General features: G+C 44.1%; 1 protein-coding gene across 1 annotated transcript in view; it reads left to right on the plus strand.

Moving 5' to 3' along the window:
• LOC135819816 (P-selectin-like) overlaps positions 1–15166 on the plus strand; it is a 69748-nt gene extending 54582 nt beyond the window's left edge. The window contains exons 11-16 of the mRNA XM_065333094.1: positions 1785–1958; positions 6978–7154; positions 8360–8533; positions 9399–9575; positions 10151–10333; positions 13432–15166. Of these exons, the coding sequence (XP_065189166.1) occupies positions 1785–1958; positions 6978–7154; positions 8360–8533; positions 9399–9575; positions 10151–10333; positions 13432–14087 (1541 nt within the window). The 3' untranslated portion in view covers positions 14088–15166. The remainder of the gene's footprint in view (positions 1–1784; positions 1959–6977; positions 7155–8359; positions 8534–9398; positions 9576–10150; positions 10334–13431) is intronic.
• Positions 15167–15450: the final 284 nt, after the last annotated feature.

Raw genomic sequence — 15450 nt, forward strand, 5'->3', positions numbered from 1 at the left:
GAAGTGAACTGCCTGAAAAAGAAAAAATCGCCAGACCCACCAGGACTCGAAAACGGGACCTTGCTTGTCATGGGTAATGCTCTAACCACTGAGCTATGGGACCGGGCTGAACCCCAAAGGCGCTGACAAGATTTTCACTTCAAAGGCAGCTCACAACACGTGCCACACATACTGGTGGCACTTGGGTCTTTCTCCCTCCCCAGGGGACCAACCACGGTCAGTTTCTGGACCCTACCAGAAGTGAAAAGAGAGTGATAAATTTTGAAAGGATTGGGAGAACTTCAAATTCTAAGGAACGGCTTTGCTATGTTACCGCGCCTGATCTGTGGCGACTGGATAATGGAGCTTGGTACACTGGCGTTGCTCTGGCCAACAGCTTTCCAACGAGCCCTAGATTGTGAAAATCAAGTGAAGGAGACAAAATTTATGACCTGGTGAAGTTGGAAATTGTGCTGAAATTCGTAATCCTGGTGCATGCTGTGCAAGTAATCCGGTAATAAAGGGTTTTAAAAGTGCTTTATATTATATTCCACCTATTTGTACAATTGCTCTTAGAGACGGGAAGCCTATAAGGGACAGAAAACCAAAGTTCATTACCATCATCTTTAATAAGGACGCCAAAATTCATCAACCAGTTTTCGGGCATCCTCTTCAAATGAATTACAAGAAACCAGAACCAAGGAAACATGTCGATAAGTAGCATAACAAGGGTGGTTACCATTGCAACTAGGTGATAAGTGTAGGGAACAAATATGCTCCAGTGGGGATGGGAGAAAGGAGAAAGGGAGAACGAGAAGGTGGAAAGTGACACAAGAGAAACTAAACGCAAACAGTGTGGGATAAAGCACCTAATGGACGGTGCATCAACTCACGGAGAGAACATATCAGTAAACAACAGTTGAACCTGAGAGAAATTAAGTACATGTTTCTTTTGGTAAAAAATGTGGCTCTATATTATGAATATAATTTCTTCTAACCTGTTGAATTGGGCCAGGACGCGACCACACGCATGGCACAAAACAGAGAAGTGGCTATTGGAATGCACATCCGCACAATCAGCATTGGCAATGGAGTGGTCACTAACAGACTTCACGATCCAGAGAACAAACATTGACACTTGAGCTAGGTTCACAGTCAGGCGTATCCTATGTTTGCTCCACTGATATTCTTCCAGGCGCAGAACTTTGCAGCACATCAGTTGACACTTCCATTGACTCTGGTGGCGACGCTGCCAGTGACCCTGCACTTGGCAGTGTCACTGAACCTGCCACTAGAGACACATTGCATGTAATTCATTTGAAGAGGATGCCTGAAACTGGTTCATGCATTTTTAATTTCTTATTGATGAGGATTGTAGTGTTCTTTGAACGCAAGATAACACTACAATAATGATGATGAATAACTTCAGATTTGTAGTTTCTTGTCTAGCATAATTATACTGACACACACGGAGACATAGACACAAATGGCGACAACAAGCAAGACGAAGTGAAGTTCGCCGAAGCCAGATGTGACTCCCAGATACATGCATCTATCACAATTGCCATGATTAGATCTATCCAGGGTGCTGTTGTCCGTCGCCATTGCTTGACCAATAACACATTTGGGAATACAGTCTGCTCGCTAATCATTGGGGGACCTGCACAAAAACGATCGTAGGGCGCTTTTGGAAGGGCGAAGTTCACTGAAATAGGATCGCTGTCTTTCGTACTTGGATAAGAACACTAGCAGTATTGGAAAGGTGAGAGGCTGAGCTGCTTCATGTTTTGTTCTCTTCTCACCAGCAATTCTATGCTTACCATTTGCTCCACCCAAGAATGGTACATTTGTACGAAGTTCACGGAGGGTGTTTGGCATCACCGAGTTTGCATGCAACGAAGGATACGCACTCAAAGGGCAGAGATCTTCAGTATGTAAGGAGGATGGAACCTGGTCATCTAACGCACCCTCGTGTGAAGGTAAGATCGTTGTATTCTTGGTTAAGCCCAAGTTGAGCCATCCCAAACATACCATACCGTCACCAGTGTCGTATCCTATACGTGAAACGAAATTCGGCCGACACGTTTCGTACTTTAAGGGAGCATGTTTGAGAATACCAAAGTATATGTGCAAGTGGATCTTTCCGATTTCGCTCAAATTTTGCAGGTTTGTTCCCTTTGGGGTGTAGATCGGTTGCAAAGCCCTTGAAAAAGTTTCTGAAGGGAACCTTGAAACTTGAATACCCCTCAAAAATGGTCGAAATATCACACTATTTATGGGTCTACAAACGAGTCACGCCACCGACAATTTTTGGTGCGATCGTTGATGTAAAAGTGACTGAAGTCCTGAGCGCAGTTTTGATTTTTTTTGCAAGAGGCACGGTGAAAACACGTGCCTTGTGACGCAAGACTGCCAAGTGGATCATGGATCACGAGATTTCAGAGTCACCTTCATCATGTGCGCTTTTTACTCGCCTTGAACGCCCGTTGGTCTGGAAGCGATCACACTCATGTCGTTACTGCACTCAAGAACACCTTGACCGTGTTGCAGGCCTACTAACCGGGACTTTCCCTTACCATGTACAGTAGCTCGAAGACCAGTGAACTGATGATGAAGTCACATCCTTTATGACGTAAGAAATCTGCCATGCAGTTCACGCGACAGCCGCATGCAGCCAGTGCTGTTAGCGTACCATGTACCAGTCAACACAAAGGGACCGAGCTAGCCGCTCTTGTCGAGGATCGGCACGAAACAAGGGAATTTTAGTGTTGGACTATGTTCGGAATTACAAGGGGGAAGTGTGAAGGATCCATAACTCTCCTTGCTGTGCGGGAAAATTTGTGGCGCAAGGAGATGCTTGTCGTTTGGAGTGACAAGTGATCACCGCTGCTTTTCCTTGTCAGAGTCTACAATACACTTTGTTCTGCAGCGTTGGGAGTGGTGTTGGAGTAGAAATTGTCGAGGAGAAATCGCGGAGTGGTGAGCTTTCCTGCGCAGGTATGACTTTGGCCGTATTTCAGCATGGTGGAGTGGAAAAATTCAAAAGAGTTTATCTAAAACAAAACTCAGGCGTAAGATGGGGGACATGTCCTCAGCGCTAGACGAGGTGTTCTACTATCTGCCGGTGTATAGTTCTTGCCATTTGTGGACGTAGCTGGCTGTTTTGCCAGCGCTTGTAAATACGCTATTTTCAATACAATCATTTGTGGCGCCAGGGGGTGATGACCCTCGTCTTCTGGGATCCTTGCCTGGCTAAACGCTACCGCTCCAGGAACTCTTCTAAGGTGAGGCAATGTCGCTTTGATGGAGTTTTGTTCGTAGTATGTTCATATACGCTGTGGCGAGGCTCGATTGTAGACCCATAAATAGTGTGATATTTCGGCCATTTGTGAGGGGTATGCAAGTTTCAAGGTTCCCTTCAAAGGCGTTTTCAAGCGCTTTGCACAATCGATCTACACCCCAAAGGGAACATATCTGCAAAATTTGAGCGACATCGGAGAGATCCACTTGCCCACATACTTTGGTATTCTCCGGCATGCTGTCGTAAGCATTTTATGAACACTGAAAAGGCCAAGGATTAAAGTATAGGAAAAAAAGTACCATTGGTCACTACCGATTGTCAATATCATGCAATGTAATCACTGACTTTATCATTTTTAGACATCACAAATTAAGAATTTACCATCCAGGGCCTTAGGCCGAATGTGAATAGCAACTGAATAGAGCCGTTGTCAGTTGACAAACCCCGTTTTCTTTAAAACGCAGTTGCGTGATGTCCACGACTTTCGTAGCGATAAGTTATCTAGTACAAAGGCGAAGGCCAAAATGTTAACCAACGTAACCAGATCATATACAGTCTGCGCGTGGGACAAAAAGGAACACAACTGACTAACAGTTAGGAGAACTGAGACCTACATTGTCTAAGCGACCTGACACTTAGGGTGCGTTCTTAATTCCTCTCGGAAAAGTGGGAGACTCTCCGAAAAGTTCGACAGCTGTTCTTTTATCCTCGCCGAATTTTAGGAGGCTCTCCAAAGCTCTCCAAGCTCTCCAAGCTTCAGAGGTGGTTAAAACTTGGAGATTCCCGCGGTTTGGGATCAGCGCATGCGAACTAGGCTAAAATACACGTGTTGATCATTTCCCTTTTCGCATACGCACAGCGCATACTTTACATGTTTTCGTGGCACTCAAGATCGCGGCCCATTTGGCGCTTCATTTTGCTTGACAGCTGCAAAATATCTCTGATTTCTTCGAGACCCGTTCTTGAAGAATCCCAGTTTCTTCGACTTCTCTTTTCTTCTTCTCCTAGAAGCTAGAGAATTTAAGAACGCACCCCCCCCCCCCCCTCAGTATCACTATACCGCATTTCCTGTACTAAGATTTTGCATGGCTGTAGGAAGCTTTCCAGACGTCTTGGTCTTTGCAAGCTGGGAAGGATTTAAACTCAGCTGTCAGGTGTATGGCTAATGAAAGCAGGTTGTCCAGTATGCCCCAATTCAATGATAAGATATGCAGCTTGCTCTTAGGAAAAAAGAAACAAAATGTTACATGTTGTCCGTAGTTTGTCCTTCTGTGTGTGATATGCCTACTTCAAGTAGACAAAATTATGAAGCAGCCTCAGAACTTTAGCAGCCGGGCCCTGACGAACATCCTCTTTCTTTCTAGTGCTGCTTATTAGACCTCACCTACTCGCAATATTTGTACAATTGCTCTGAAATAACATTCTTAGAGGGTGGGAGAAATGAGGGACGGAAAACAACAAAATGTCAAGCTGTACTTTGAAAAGATTGGGAGAACTACAAATTCAAAGTATCAGTTAGGGAAGTGAACTGCCTGAAAAGAGAAAAAAATTGCCAGACCCACCAGAACTTGAACCCGGGATTTTGCTTGCCAAGAGCAATGCTCTAACCACTGAGCTATGGTACCAGGCTGAACCTAGAAGGCACTGACAGGATTTTCACTCCAAAGGCAGCTCATAACACGTGCCACACATACTGATGGCACTTGGGTCTTTTTCCCTCCCCAGGGGACCAAACACGGTCAGTTTCTGGACCGGACCGGAAGTGAAAGGAAGTGGTTAATTTTTTGTAAGATTGGGAGAACTTCAAATTCAAAGTATCTGTCGGGGAAATTAACTTCCTCAAAAGAGGAAAAGTTGCCAGACCCACCAGGACTCGAACCCGGGACCTTGCTTGTCATGAGGAATGCTCTAACCACTGAGCTATGGGACTAGGCTGAACCTAGAAGGTGCTGACAAGTTTTTCCGTCCATAGGCAGCTCACAATACGTGGTTAGAGCATTGCTCATGACAAGCAAGGTCCTGGGTTCGAACCCTGGTAGGTCTGGCAATGTTTTCTCCTTTCAGGCGGTTCACTTCCCCGACTGATAATTTCAATAATTATTTGATGTTATCCTAATCCTTTCAAAAAAATTGATCACCTTCGTTCACTTCTGGTAGGGTACAGTAACTGACCGTGGTTGGTCCCGTGGGGAAGGGAAAAGGCCCAAGTACCATCAGTAGGTGTGGACCGTGTTGTGAGCTGCCTTAGGAGTGAAAAACTTGTCCCCGCCTTCTAGGTTCAGCCTGGTCCCATAGCTCAGTCGTTACAGCGTTGATCATGACAAGCAAGGTTCCGGGCTCGAGTCCTGGTGGGTCTGGCAACTTTTTCTCCTTTCCGGCAGTTCACTTCCCCGACTGATACTTTGAATTTGAAGTTCTTCCAATCCTTTCAAAAAACAAAATTATTTTTCACTTATGGTAGGGTCCAGAAACTGACCGTGGTTGGTCCCCTGGGAGGGGGGGGGGGGGGAAGACCGAAGTGCCATCCGTATGACAATTATTATTGTGTGGTTTATGTTGTGAGCTGCCTTTGGAGTGACAAACTTGTCCCCGCCTCCTAGGTTCAGCCTGGTCCCTTAGCTCAGTGGTCAGAGCGTTGCTCGTGACAAGCAAGGCTCTGGGTTCGAGTCCTGACGGGTGTGGCAATTTTTTTCTCTTTTCAGGCAGTACACTTCCCCGACTGATACTTAGGTACCAAAGAACGAGAACGTGAGAAGCGAGGCAAGAGAAACTAAAACGCAGACTCTTTGAAAACAAATATCAAATACATGCTGGTATTGACTAGTGGAAAGAGGGTGTCAGTAAACTACAGTTGAACTTGAAAGATAATTCAATTTCTTTTTGTTATGTAAAGGTGGCTGGGTAGTGTAAATATAATTTCTTTTAAAACCTTCAGATGGGCAAGACGACCAAAGTCACGTGACAAAACAGAGCAACAGCTATAAGAATTCAGTCGAGCACAATCACCATTCGCAGCGAGGTAGTCGCTTACAGAATAATCATATTCACGATTAAGAGAACAAACATTGATACTTGAGGTAGGTTCACAGTTAGATGGTCGGTGTCTAAACTCTGCTAATATTCTTGCAGGCGCAGAAGTCACCAGCTTCCTGGTTGTTGTTGACACTTTCGTTGACTCTGGTGGCGACGCTGCCAGTGACCCTGCAGTCGGTGGTGTCACTAAACCGGCCACTAGAGGCTCACCGCATGTAATAAATTTGAAGAGATTTTTCCAAACTGGTTCATGAATTAGTTTGGATTCCGTATTGATGATGATGTTGATGATGTTGATGAATAGCTCGAGATTTGTATTGTCTTGCTCGACATAATACTGGCACACGCAGGGACGTAGACAAAAATCACAACACACAAATCGAAGAGAAGTTGGCCGCAGCCAGATGTGACTGCTAGATTCATGCGCCTATCAACATTGCCATTGTTAGATCTATGCAGAGTGCTGTTTTCAGTCGCCTCTCCCTGGCCAGTAACACCTGTGGTAATACAGCCTGCTCGCTAGTCAGTAGGAGAGCTGCATACAAAACGCTCGACATGACGTTTGCATAGGCTAAAAATGGATTGATGTCTATCGTACTTGGATAGGAAATCTACCACTATCAGAAAGGTGACAGATGATTCATGTTTGTTCTGTTCTAACCAGCAATTCGATGCTCACAACTTGCTCCACCCAAGAATGGTACCGTTGTAAGAAGTTCTCTAGTGCTATTTGGCATCATCGAGTTTGCGTGCAACGATGGATACGCACTCAATGGGCAAAGAGCTGCAGTATGTAAGGAGAATGAAACCTGGTCATCTAAAACACCCATGTGTGAAGAAGGTAAGATGGTTGTATTCTTGTTAAGCCAAAGCTTAGCAACCCCAAGCATACTATACCGATATGAGTGACGTCTCCTGTACTTGGTCCGCGTCAGCGATATTGTCGCTTATCTTTCAGCTTTGTTTATATGTCGCCAATGCTTACTTGGCAGCCCGTTTCATCCCAATTTTGGTTAGCCAGTTAGTTTGCTAGTACCTGAAAGGTCTAGCTAGAGTTCGAGTGGATTTCAAGAGCGACAGGTGGGCGATTCAGATTGATACAGCGCCGCATCAAAATAGATTATCTTTTTACGCCGTGCAGGCAAGAGCAGCGTAAGCCACAAGAAAGTAATCGGCTACTCGGAATCAGCTCCATTTTGCTGAACGGCCGAGATCGCTCACCTCAGGGATCGCTCATCAAGCTGAGATCGCAGCTCCCTTACCTCCAGCTCAACGCTCGGAGTATCCAGCGCATCGTGGAGATTTGCAAGTACTGTACGCGTCGTCGTCGTTCAAAATAAAATCTTGCAAAGAACGGCGTCTGATGTGAACCATACAGGCTGTCGTGCTGCCCACGCGAAGTCCTATATAGAGAAGGCGACCGTCACGATCGACTTCTCTTTAGAAAATAGCCAGGCAGCGGAGAGGAAGAGAGATGAGCTTGCAAAAGCAAGAGAGTCGATATCGAGCAAAAATATTTGTCGCCAGCGACGAGAGCAGCGACGAGGAGGACCGAAAAAAGTAGGAACCCTTCCTTGGACAATAAATTCCTCGCAGCTAGTTGTCATTCTATACCTTAACGTTCATCGTACCAAGTTTTATCACTTCAAGTGCACGCGTTCATGTCCAAAGTCTAAGTTCAAATTGTCGAAAGTTAAGCGACAATATTGCTGACACGGACCAAGTACATGAAACGGAAAGTTGATGAAACACACAAATAGGGCTTTAAAAAGTCGGGATCCCAAAGTGATGCAACTTGGTGGGATGTATATGTGTGCGAGGTTTATCGAGGAAATCTGGTTCAGTTTGTAGAACCTGGTGCATATTTTGTACCAACGAAGTGTACAATAGATACCCTTGTGTGCTTGCGTTTTACCGTGTCCTTTCCTGTGCAACCAGATGTAAGTCGAAATATTAGGTACATCCATGTGTTTCCCAGGACGTAAACAGTGAAACGTTTGTTGAATTTGTGTGCATTTTTCCTTGCATTTTATTCTGCCTGAATAGTGATCCAGTGCCCAAAATTGGGTGAACCTGCTAACGGAACCATTGTCAGAAACTCTCACGCTGTCCTTGGTGTCACTGAATTCGCATGCGATGAAGGATACTTACTCGTAGGCAATTCATCATCAGTCTGCATGAGCAAGGGATATTGGTCATCTGATGCTCCAAAGTGTCAAGGTGAGTTTCCTATCAATTCACCACACATTTTTTCCGGTACTACACTGCTTAGTTCCACGCAGCAGAAAGGATGGACTTGTCATTGACTTCGTTTGCGCTGACAAGTTCGGACGACATTTTCCTTCGGGGCCAGTAGCAATAAAAAAACATCTCTCATTTTTTTGGTTTCAGATTGGGATTGCACCTTCACACGGGTCATAAAAACCTGTTGATTTTCGAAAGAATGCAACAGTTCGTCCAATGATAGCACCGACCACCATTGTCATTCTAGCCAACAAGCATGTCATTCCCACCCGGATCCAACCTTTTTTCCTAGTCACCAGGATTTAAAGAGGTGCAACTGATTTGTGTTTTCTCTACAAAGGAATATCAAAATGCCCCCAATAACAGCGGCTTGGTGCCGACCGATGCGCGGTTTTACATTACAGCTGATATCAAAACGTCTTGGTTTGATCAGCAATATTAATTTTGGGTGTAGCACAGATTGAGGTGAGAGGTTTTGTTTAACGTTAGGCTTTCGCAAAATATTGGATTATATAAACTACAATTACCGATTTTTGAAAAGCTAAAGAAGGGCCAGTGGCGAAGCTTGCTAAGCTGAGGGAGACATCAGAACCTGATTCCATCAATACGGTTACCATTATAAACCAAAGACAGCTCGGATTACCAAACTGAGTTTTTGCACCAAGTTCTGTGCATACTAAGTTTCAAAAAATTAACTGTCATTTGTTTTGAAGCTGGTTGTTAGGGTATGATTGTTTGTCGGATCTTGATGAGACTTTTTTTCCATAGTTGATCAAGAGATAGGCCTTGATGAACCTAGTATGGAGACTTTCTGGCTGTCCCCTCTGTCATTGGTACCCAGAAATTCGATGCAGTAGTGACCTGGCTACACCGGATCATGGAGCTGCGACATTCATCTCCAATAAATTGTTCGATGTCATAACATATTCGTGTAACCCGGGATATCAACTTATTGGCGACATCAGCTCAATTTGTCTTCCATCTGGTAACTGGTCAACTGCTACTCCGTCTTGTGAAAGTAAGTACTGTTTCCGCTTGTGATTTACAGTAAGGTGTTCCGATGGAGCCAGCTGAGGGACAATTGAAATGACGGACTATCGCATGTTGACACATATTAAATTTGAACACAGGCGTTGTGAGTTTGGACGAACAAAACGGAACAGGAGTGGAGATATAGAGCAGTTTGCTGGTGCACCAATAACCTTGTACATATCAATAAGACAAAGCCAGAAGCTGTCATTCTGGTTCTGGCGTCCATTATCTGTTGATAGATACGAGAACTGTGCATTGGGGCCCACGGTTCTGCATTTGCACAGTCATAGTTTCCCCATGCAGTGTCTCTGGGCAATTTTGGCAGCCTCCCCTGCACATGTGTGATATAATTCAGTACCGTGATTCTCTGGATAAAATTGTACTGTATCATTGCTCTCAACTACCTGTGTAAATCATGAATTTTGTAAAGCACGCGAAATGGCTGGGCTACATGTGTTAGTTTGAATGGTTGTGTCCACCCGAATTCCTTTCGAGTAATATCCCACATTATAAAAAATAACCTCCAGAAATATATCTATTGGTTTTGTCACTTGTACCCAGGTATTCTGTGCAAGGATGTTCCCGCCGTCAACAACGGAAGCATCATTTCATTAAATAATATTCACACGATAAATGCAACTTCTATTGCGGTCTGTAACCCTGGATTCCATCTTTATAGCAATAGAACAGTTCAATGTGCCGAGGACGGCAGCTGGGACACAACGTCTCTTCCCGATTGTAGACGTAAGTAACGCTCTTTAGCAATATTGCTATATTTACTTTCACATATACATGTTGTGCTAGGCAATAATTATATCATTGTCAGTTTTGTGGCATGATGATTTTCTTTAATTCAATAGACAAAATCAGAAGGGGATTATAGTCAGAGTTTTCTAAATTAATTTAAGGTTGCTGAGAAGAAGATTGCCAAAAATGGATCACCGCTGCTCTGCTACTTGTCTGCTACTTGTCAAAATTTAACCGGCCAACAGCCCAACAGCTCCCACAGCCCACATACCCAGCTCCCTTTACGGTGGATAGAAATATGCATTATTATTATTATAGCTATGATAATAGTCAGAAGTAGTGGCTGTGACTTCCGCCTTGATTATTAGAACTGGTTTTGCTCCCCACACTGGAGCTACCGCTATTCTGCTGATTTCACCTGACATTTGACTGACTCAAGACTGCCATCCAGAGAACACCAAACATCTATCGAACCTTAGATTCGGCAAACCTGCAAGAAAACACCAATCCCTGTTCAATAGACTAAGTTTCGGGAATTCAACCCCCGTCAGTTGAGCTTGAGTACGCTGAGGGAGGTTGTGCCTGAAGAGCATCATTTATATTATAATGCTCTCCAGGCCCAAACGTCCCAAGGGATACAAACTCACAGACACGCTTCGTTTCCACAAACACCTCGTGATCACAAGATAGCAGCGCGAGTCAGTGTCACTCCTGGACGGTGAGAGCAGGCGTCCAGGACCCTTGGTCATTCCCAACGCTGTCACCTCCAAACAAGCTAATCGCAAGCCTGCGCTGGGCACAAAAGTACGAAATAGTGATTGCGAATTCGGCGACGATTATTAGAAATGGGTTTGCTTCCCACACTTGAGCTCGCGTTATGCCGCAGACTTGACTTGACTCACAATTCCTGTCACATTTATTTCGTAACTGACAAAAAATAGATAAACAGTAGTAGGATATAACATATACACTAGAGTTGAAGGTTGCAGAATCCATTGAAAACGGTGACAGGACAACGCTCTGTAACTAAGTTATTGATGTATTGTTATCTTGCACAATATGTAAGAAGAAATCAGAACCAAGGAACTACAAGTTACGCTATAATGTACACCACTTGTAGTTCCTTGCTCCTCATTTATTCTTATAAATTAATCATTGGCTCTCCACCCTGGTCTAATATACAATTTGGATAAAAATTGCTGATGCTTGCATGAGTGAGTTCCCAAGAACGGCAATAGGAAAGTCACAAGCCTTGCACAGATTAGATTAAACCCAGTAGATATGTGTGTCAGATACAGAAAACGATATGTGTGTCAGATACAGAAAACGATATGTGTGTCAGATACAGAAAACAATATGTGGGTCAGATACAGAAAACGATATGTGGGTCAGATACAGAAAACATGAGAAGAAGCAAGCAATCCACATCAACTCCTACCTGATATAATAAATTCAAAGGGGCACTCCGGCTATATTTTCAACGCCGACGAAGGTAGGTGAAAGAGAAGACCCCTCGAACAAGAACGAGTCTCCAGAAGCGATCGAGTCGAGCAGGAAGACGACTTTTGAATTTCGCCGAGCGAGCGCTGATGACGTAATGAGGGATTAGCTTGCCAGTGGAAATGCATCTGCGCACATACATTTCACATACCTTTTGGCCAATTTTCAATCGAAGAGGAGGTTGTTTTCTATGTTCTCTCAACGTCGTGAGCGATCCAGTCTTCTATACCCTTCCAGGTACCCTCAAGGTCCTCCAGAGGAGAATTTATCTCCAGCGAAGCGTTGTTGTTAGCATCACATCTGCTTTCCAGTCTGGTTGTTCAGGTGATACAAACGGGCTCCCCGTTGTTACTTGTTACTCCCTGCGACAGCGGCTATAAGCCTCTCTCTCCATCGTCAACAATTATCACAGATTCAACATTCTACATTTATCAGCACTGCACTGGGTGAATGTCTCTCGAGATGAATTTAGCGGATCAACAACGCTTCGCTGGAGATAAATAATATTCTCCACTGGAGGACCTTGAGGGTACCTGGAAGGGTGTAGAAGACGGGATCGCTCACGACGTTGAGAGAACATAGAAAACAACCTCCTCTTCGATTGAAAATTGGCCAAAAAGTATGTGAAATGTATGTGCGCAGATTCATGTCCACTGGCTAAGGGTGGCCACATCATGCGAATTATTTTGTCCAAAATTGAAATTCAAAAAGCGAAAAAAACGGTCAAAATGTTTTAAGAAAATTCAAAAAATTCCCCAAAATGCAGAAATTCGATCTGTTGCCATGGTTTTTACAGTACTCATACCCAATAGTTCCAAACAGAAACAGAAAATCCACAAACTGCTTATTATGTGTGTCTGTGTGCTTCCAAATTCGGGGATGGGTGTCAAAAGGTCAAAGGTCAAAGGTGTGTGTATTTGAAATTACTGTTTTTTCACATGTCAAACTTGGTACTATTTAGCAGCACATGTACTCTCCAGATGTGACAGCACTGTCGTTCTCCAAAAACGGCCAAAAATTCAATCCTGATGGGGCCAAAATTCCAAAAAAAATCAAAGTGCGAAAATCCTACCAAAATTCAAAAATAATTGAAAACATTTTGTGGACAAGCCTACCACTGGCAAGCTAATCCCTCATTACGTCATCAGCGCTCGCTCGGCGAAATTCAAAAGTCGTCCTCCTGCTCGACTCGATCGCTTCTGGAGACTCGTTCTTGTTCGAGGGGTCTTCTCTTTCACCTACCTTCGTCTTGGCATCGAAAACTCGGCGTCGAAAATGAAGCCGGCGTGCCCCTTTAATACGATCTTCTCCATGTCGCCTGTTTCAACTTCCAAAGACATCGCTTTAACAGAAATGGTTTTCCAAGTATCCTTCTATTACGTATTTTTATGGTTATTTCTAGAAACAGTCACCGGCGAAATGAGGATAAACTCGTTCCTGGGAAGACGAATCGGCATCCATTGACAGTGCATTGTTTATGGTCTTGGTTCCTTCCACTATTGAACACGGTGGCTTCAATATATTGCCTATCCTTGGTGTTCTATGATGCTTGTCCTGGGACTAACAATGCAGTTCTTTTCTCACTGTACTTTCAGCCTTGCCAAACATACCCGACAAGGATTCACAGCTGGAGAATGGCTCTGACAGTGTTCCGTATCTGATTGTGATTGGCTGCCTCGGATTTATCGTAGTCATCTTGGTTATAATCGTCATTGCTCTCTTCATACGGCAGCGTTCAGGCGTAGGAAAGCTTATGGTCGCAGATGAAATGACAGTTCTTGACAATGAAGCATCATCCGCAGGGTCTCGCTGGAAACAAAATTCCGAACAGGCCGCCGAGAGTGGATTGGAGTACGGCACCATTGGCGATGCTTGTAGTGATGTGGAAAATGTTGTCTATGCGAGCACTACTGATGTCACAGGTATTTCCTCGGATACAGCCAAGACTGCTCAATCCTGCCCAGACGAAGCAGACGCTCAACCGGATACAACAAGCCCGGTAGCTACGAATGATTACGAGGAAGTGGTCATTACTAAACCTCCACCGAGAAAACCCCAACCAGAGACCAATGATGAGACCACGCTAGGCAACGGACATGCAGATACAGGAGCAGCATCTGAGGAGCCTGAAATCCTGTACACGACCGTACAAATCACAAAGGGACCAAATGGCACACCTGCTCCAACCTGCGAAGACGAGTCCACCACGTATGCCTCCATTGATGTAAAGGCGATGCGAAGTGATCGTTAGCTGGAAAGTGGCTGTCCCACTGCATTACGCAATGCACTTCATTGGGCGTGTTCTTTTTCTTTCCCAGAATGTTACACCTTAGCATTTCACCCCATGTTCCATGGCTCTGTATGCACCATCTCCTCATGTTCCCACTGCAACTTCTCTTTTCTAATTGCACACACCGTACCCTGTAGGCTATATGTACCATCAACTTTCTGCTTATGCATTTGGTTTGCATTGTACAAATGCATTTGCACATGCGTTTTTCCAAACCCCTAAATAATCGCATTTCACAAAAGGTCACGTGATTCCGTATGCATCATCATCTCATGTTGCTATTGCCACTTCTTTTTTTTACGATTGGCGCATACTGTAACATTATAGGCTACTCTTAAGGTCTAAATAATCATGCTTATACGTGTTGTGACAAAGGTACACTTCCTATTTCGCTGCAAACATATTCTTTTGTGAATTTCTGTGCATGAGCACATGTATTCTTTTTAAATCCCTGAACATTTTGCTTTTAAGCAATGCTCAGACTCGTGTGAAATTGCAGCATAATCGCTTTCTGCCTGACTTTCAGTTTATCACAATTCTGCATCACATACTCCTATTAAGGTGCCTTCCGCCACATTTTTTCTCTCCTGGACGTATATTTTGCACGGAATGCATGAAACTATTCATATAACTCTTCCCCAATATGACCATGATTCTCACTGCAGAAAATATGTTCAGCAAGGTTTTGCCGTTTCAGGACATTTCAGTTATTTCGCTGCTTGGCAACAATTCTTGTTTAGTTTTCAACCAAACCTTATCACGTTTCATTTTTTGTCTACCTCTTCACATGTGCGAATAACAGAAATTCCTACGTACAAACATATTCAGTTTGCTAGCTGGAGAAGAATGAGGCCAGTACGTTATAAAGGTTGCTCACTAATGCAACGTCCTCTAGCTTTCTTGCTTTTTCACGAATCCATTATCTCTAGCCAACGTATGATGCTGGAAATTCATGAGTTCAACCGGCGTTAGTAGCTTGTTGAATGTCATTCTATGAGGGCGTATGAAACTCAGTGTGCTATTTAAATTATTTGGATTCACTTCATGATTGCATGTACTTGTAGATGCGCAATGGAAGACCGTCAGGTAGAGGAATCTGATAGTTTTCTCCATATTTTTTTGGTATTCTCCATACTATAGTAGAAGATATAAAAAATGGTTGCGAACGACGGCACTTTATGACATACACCAGCATCAAGCAGACACGAACATACACGCTGGTGTGTCCAAATGCGTGTACAAATACTCCCTCCCCAGCCTCCCTTATACACCTGGTCAGTTTCCCACAACACGTGGTCCAACTATCCGCCCACTACTCTCGAAC

This window comes from Sycon ciliatum, chromosome 6, assembly GCF_964019385.1.
Source record: "Sycon ciliatum chromosome 6, ocSycCili1.1, whole genome shotgun sequence".
Lineage (NCBI taxonomy): Eukaryota > Metazoa > Porifera > Calcarea > Leucosolenida > Sycettidae > Sycon > Sycon ciliatum.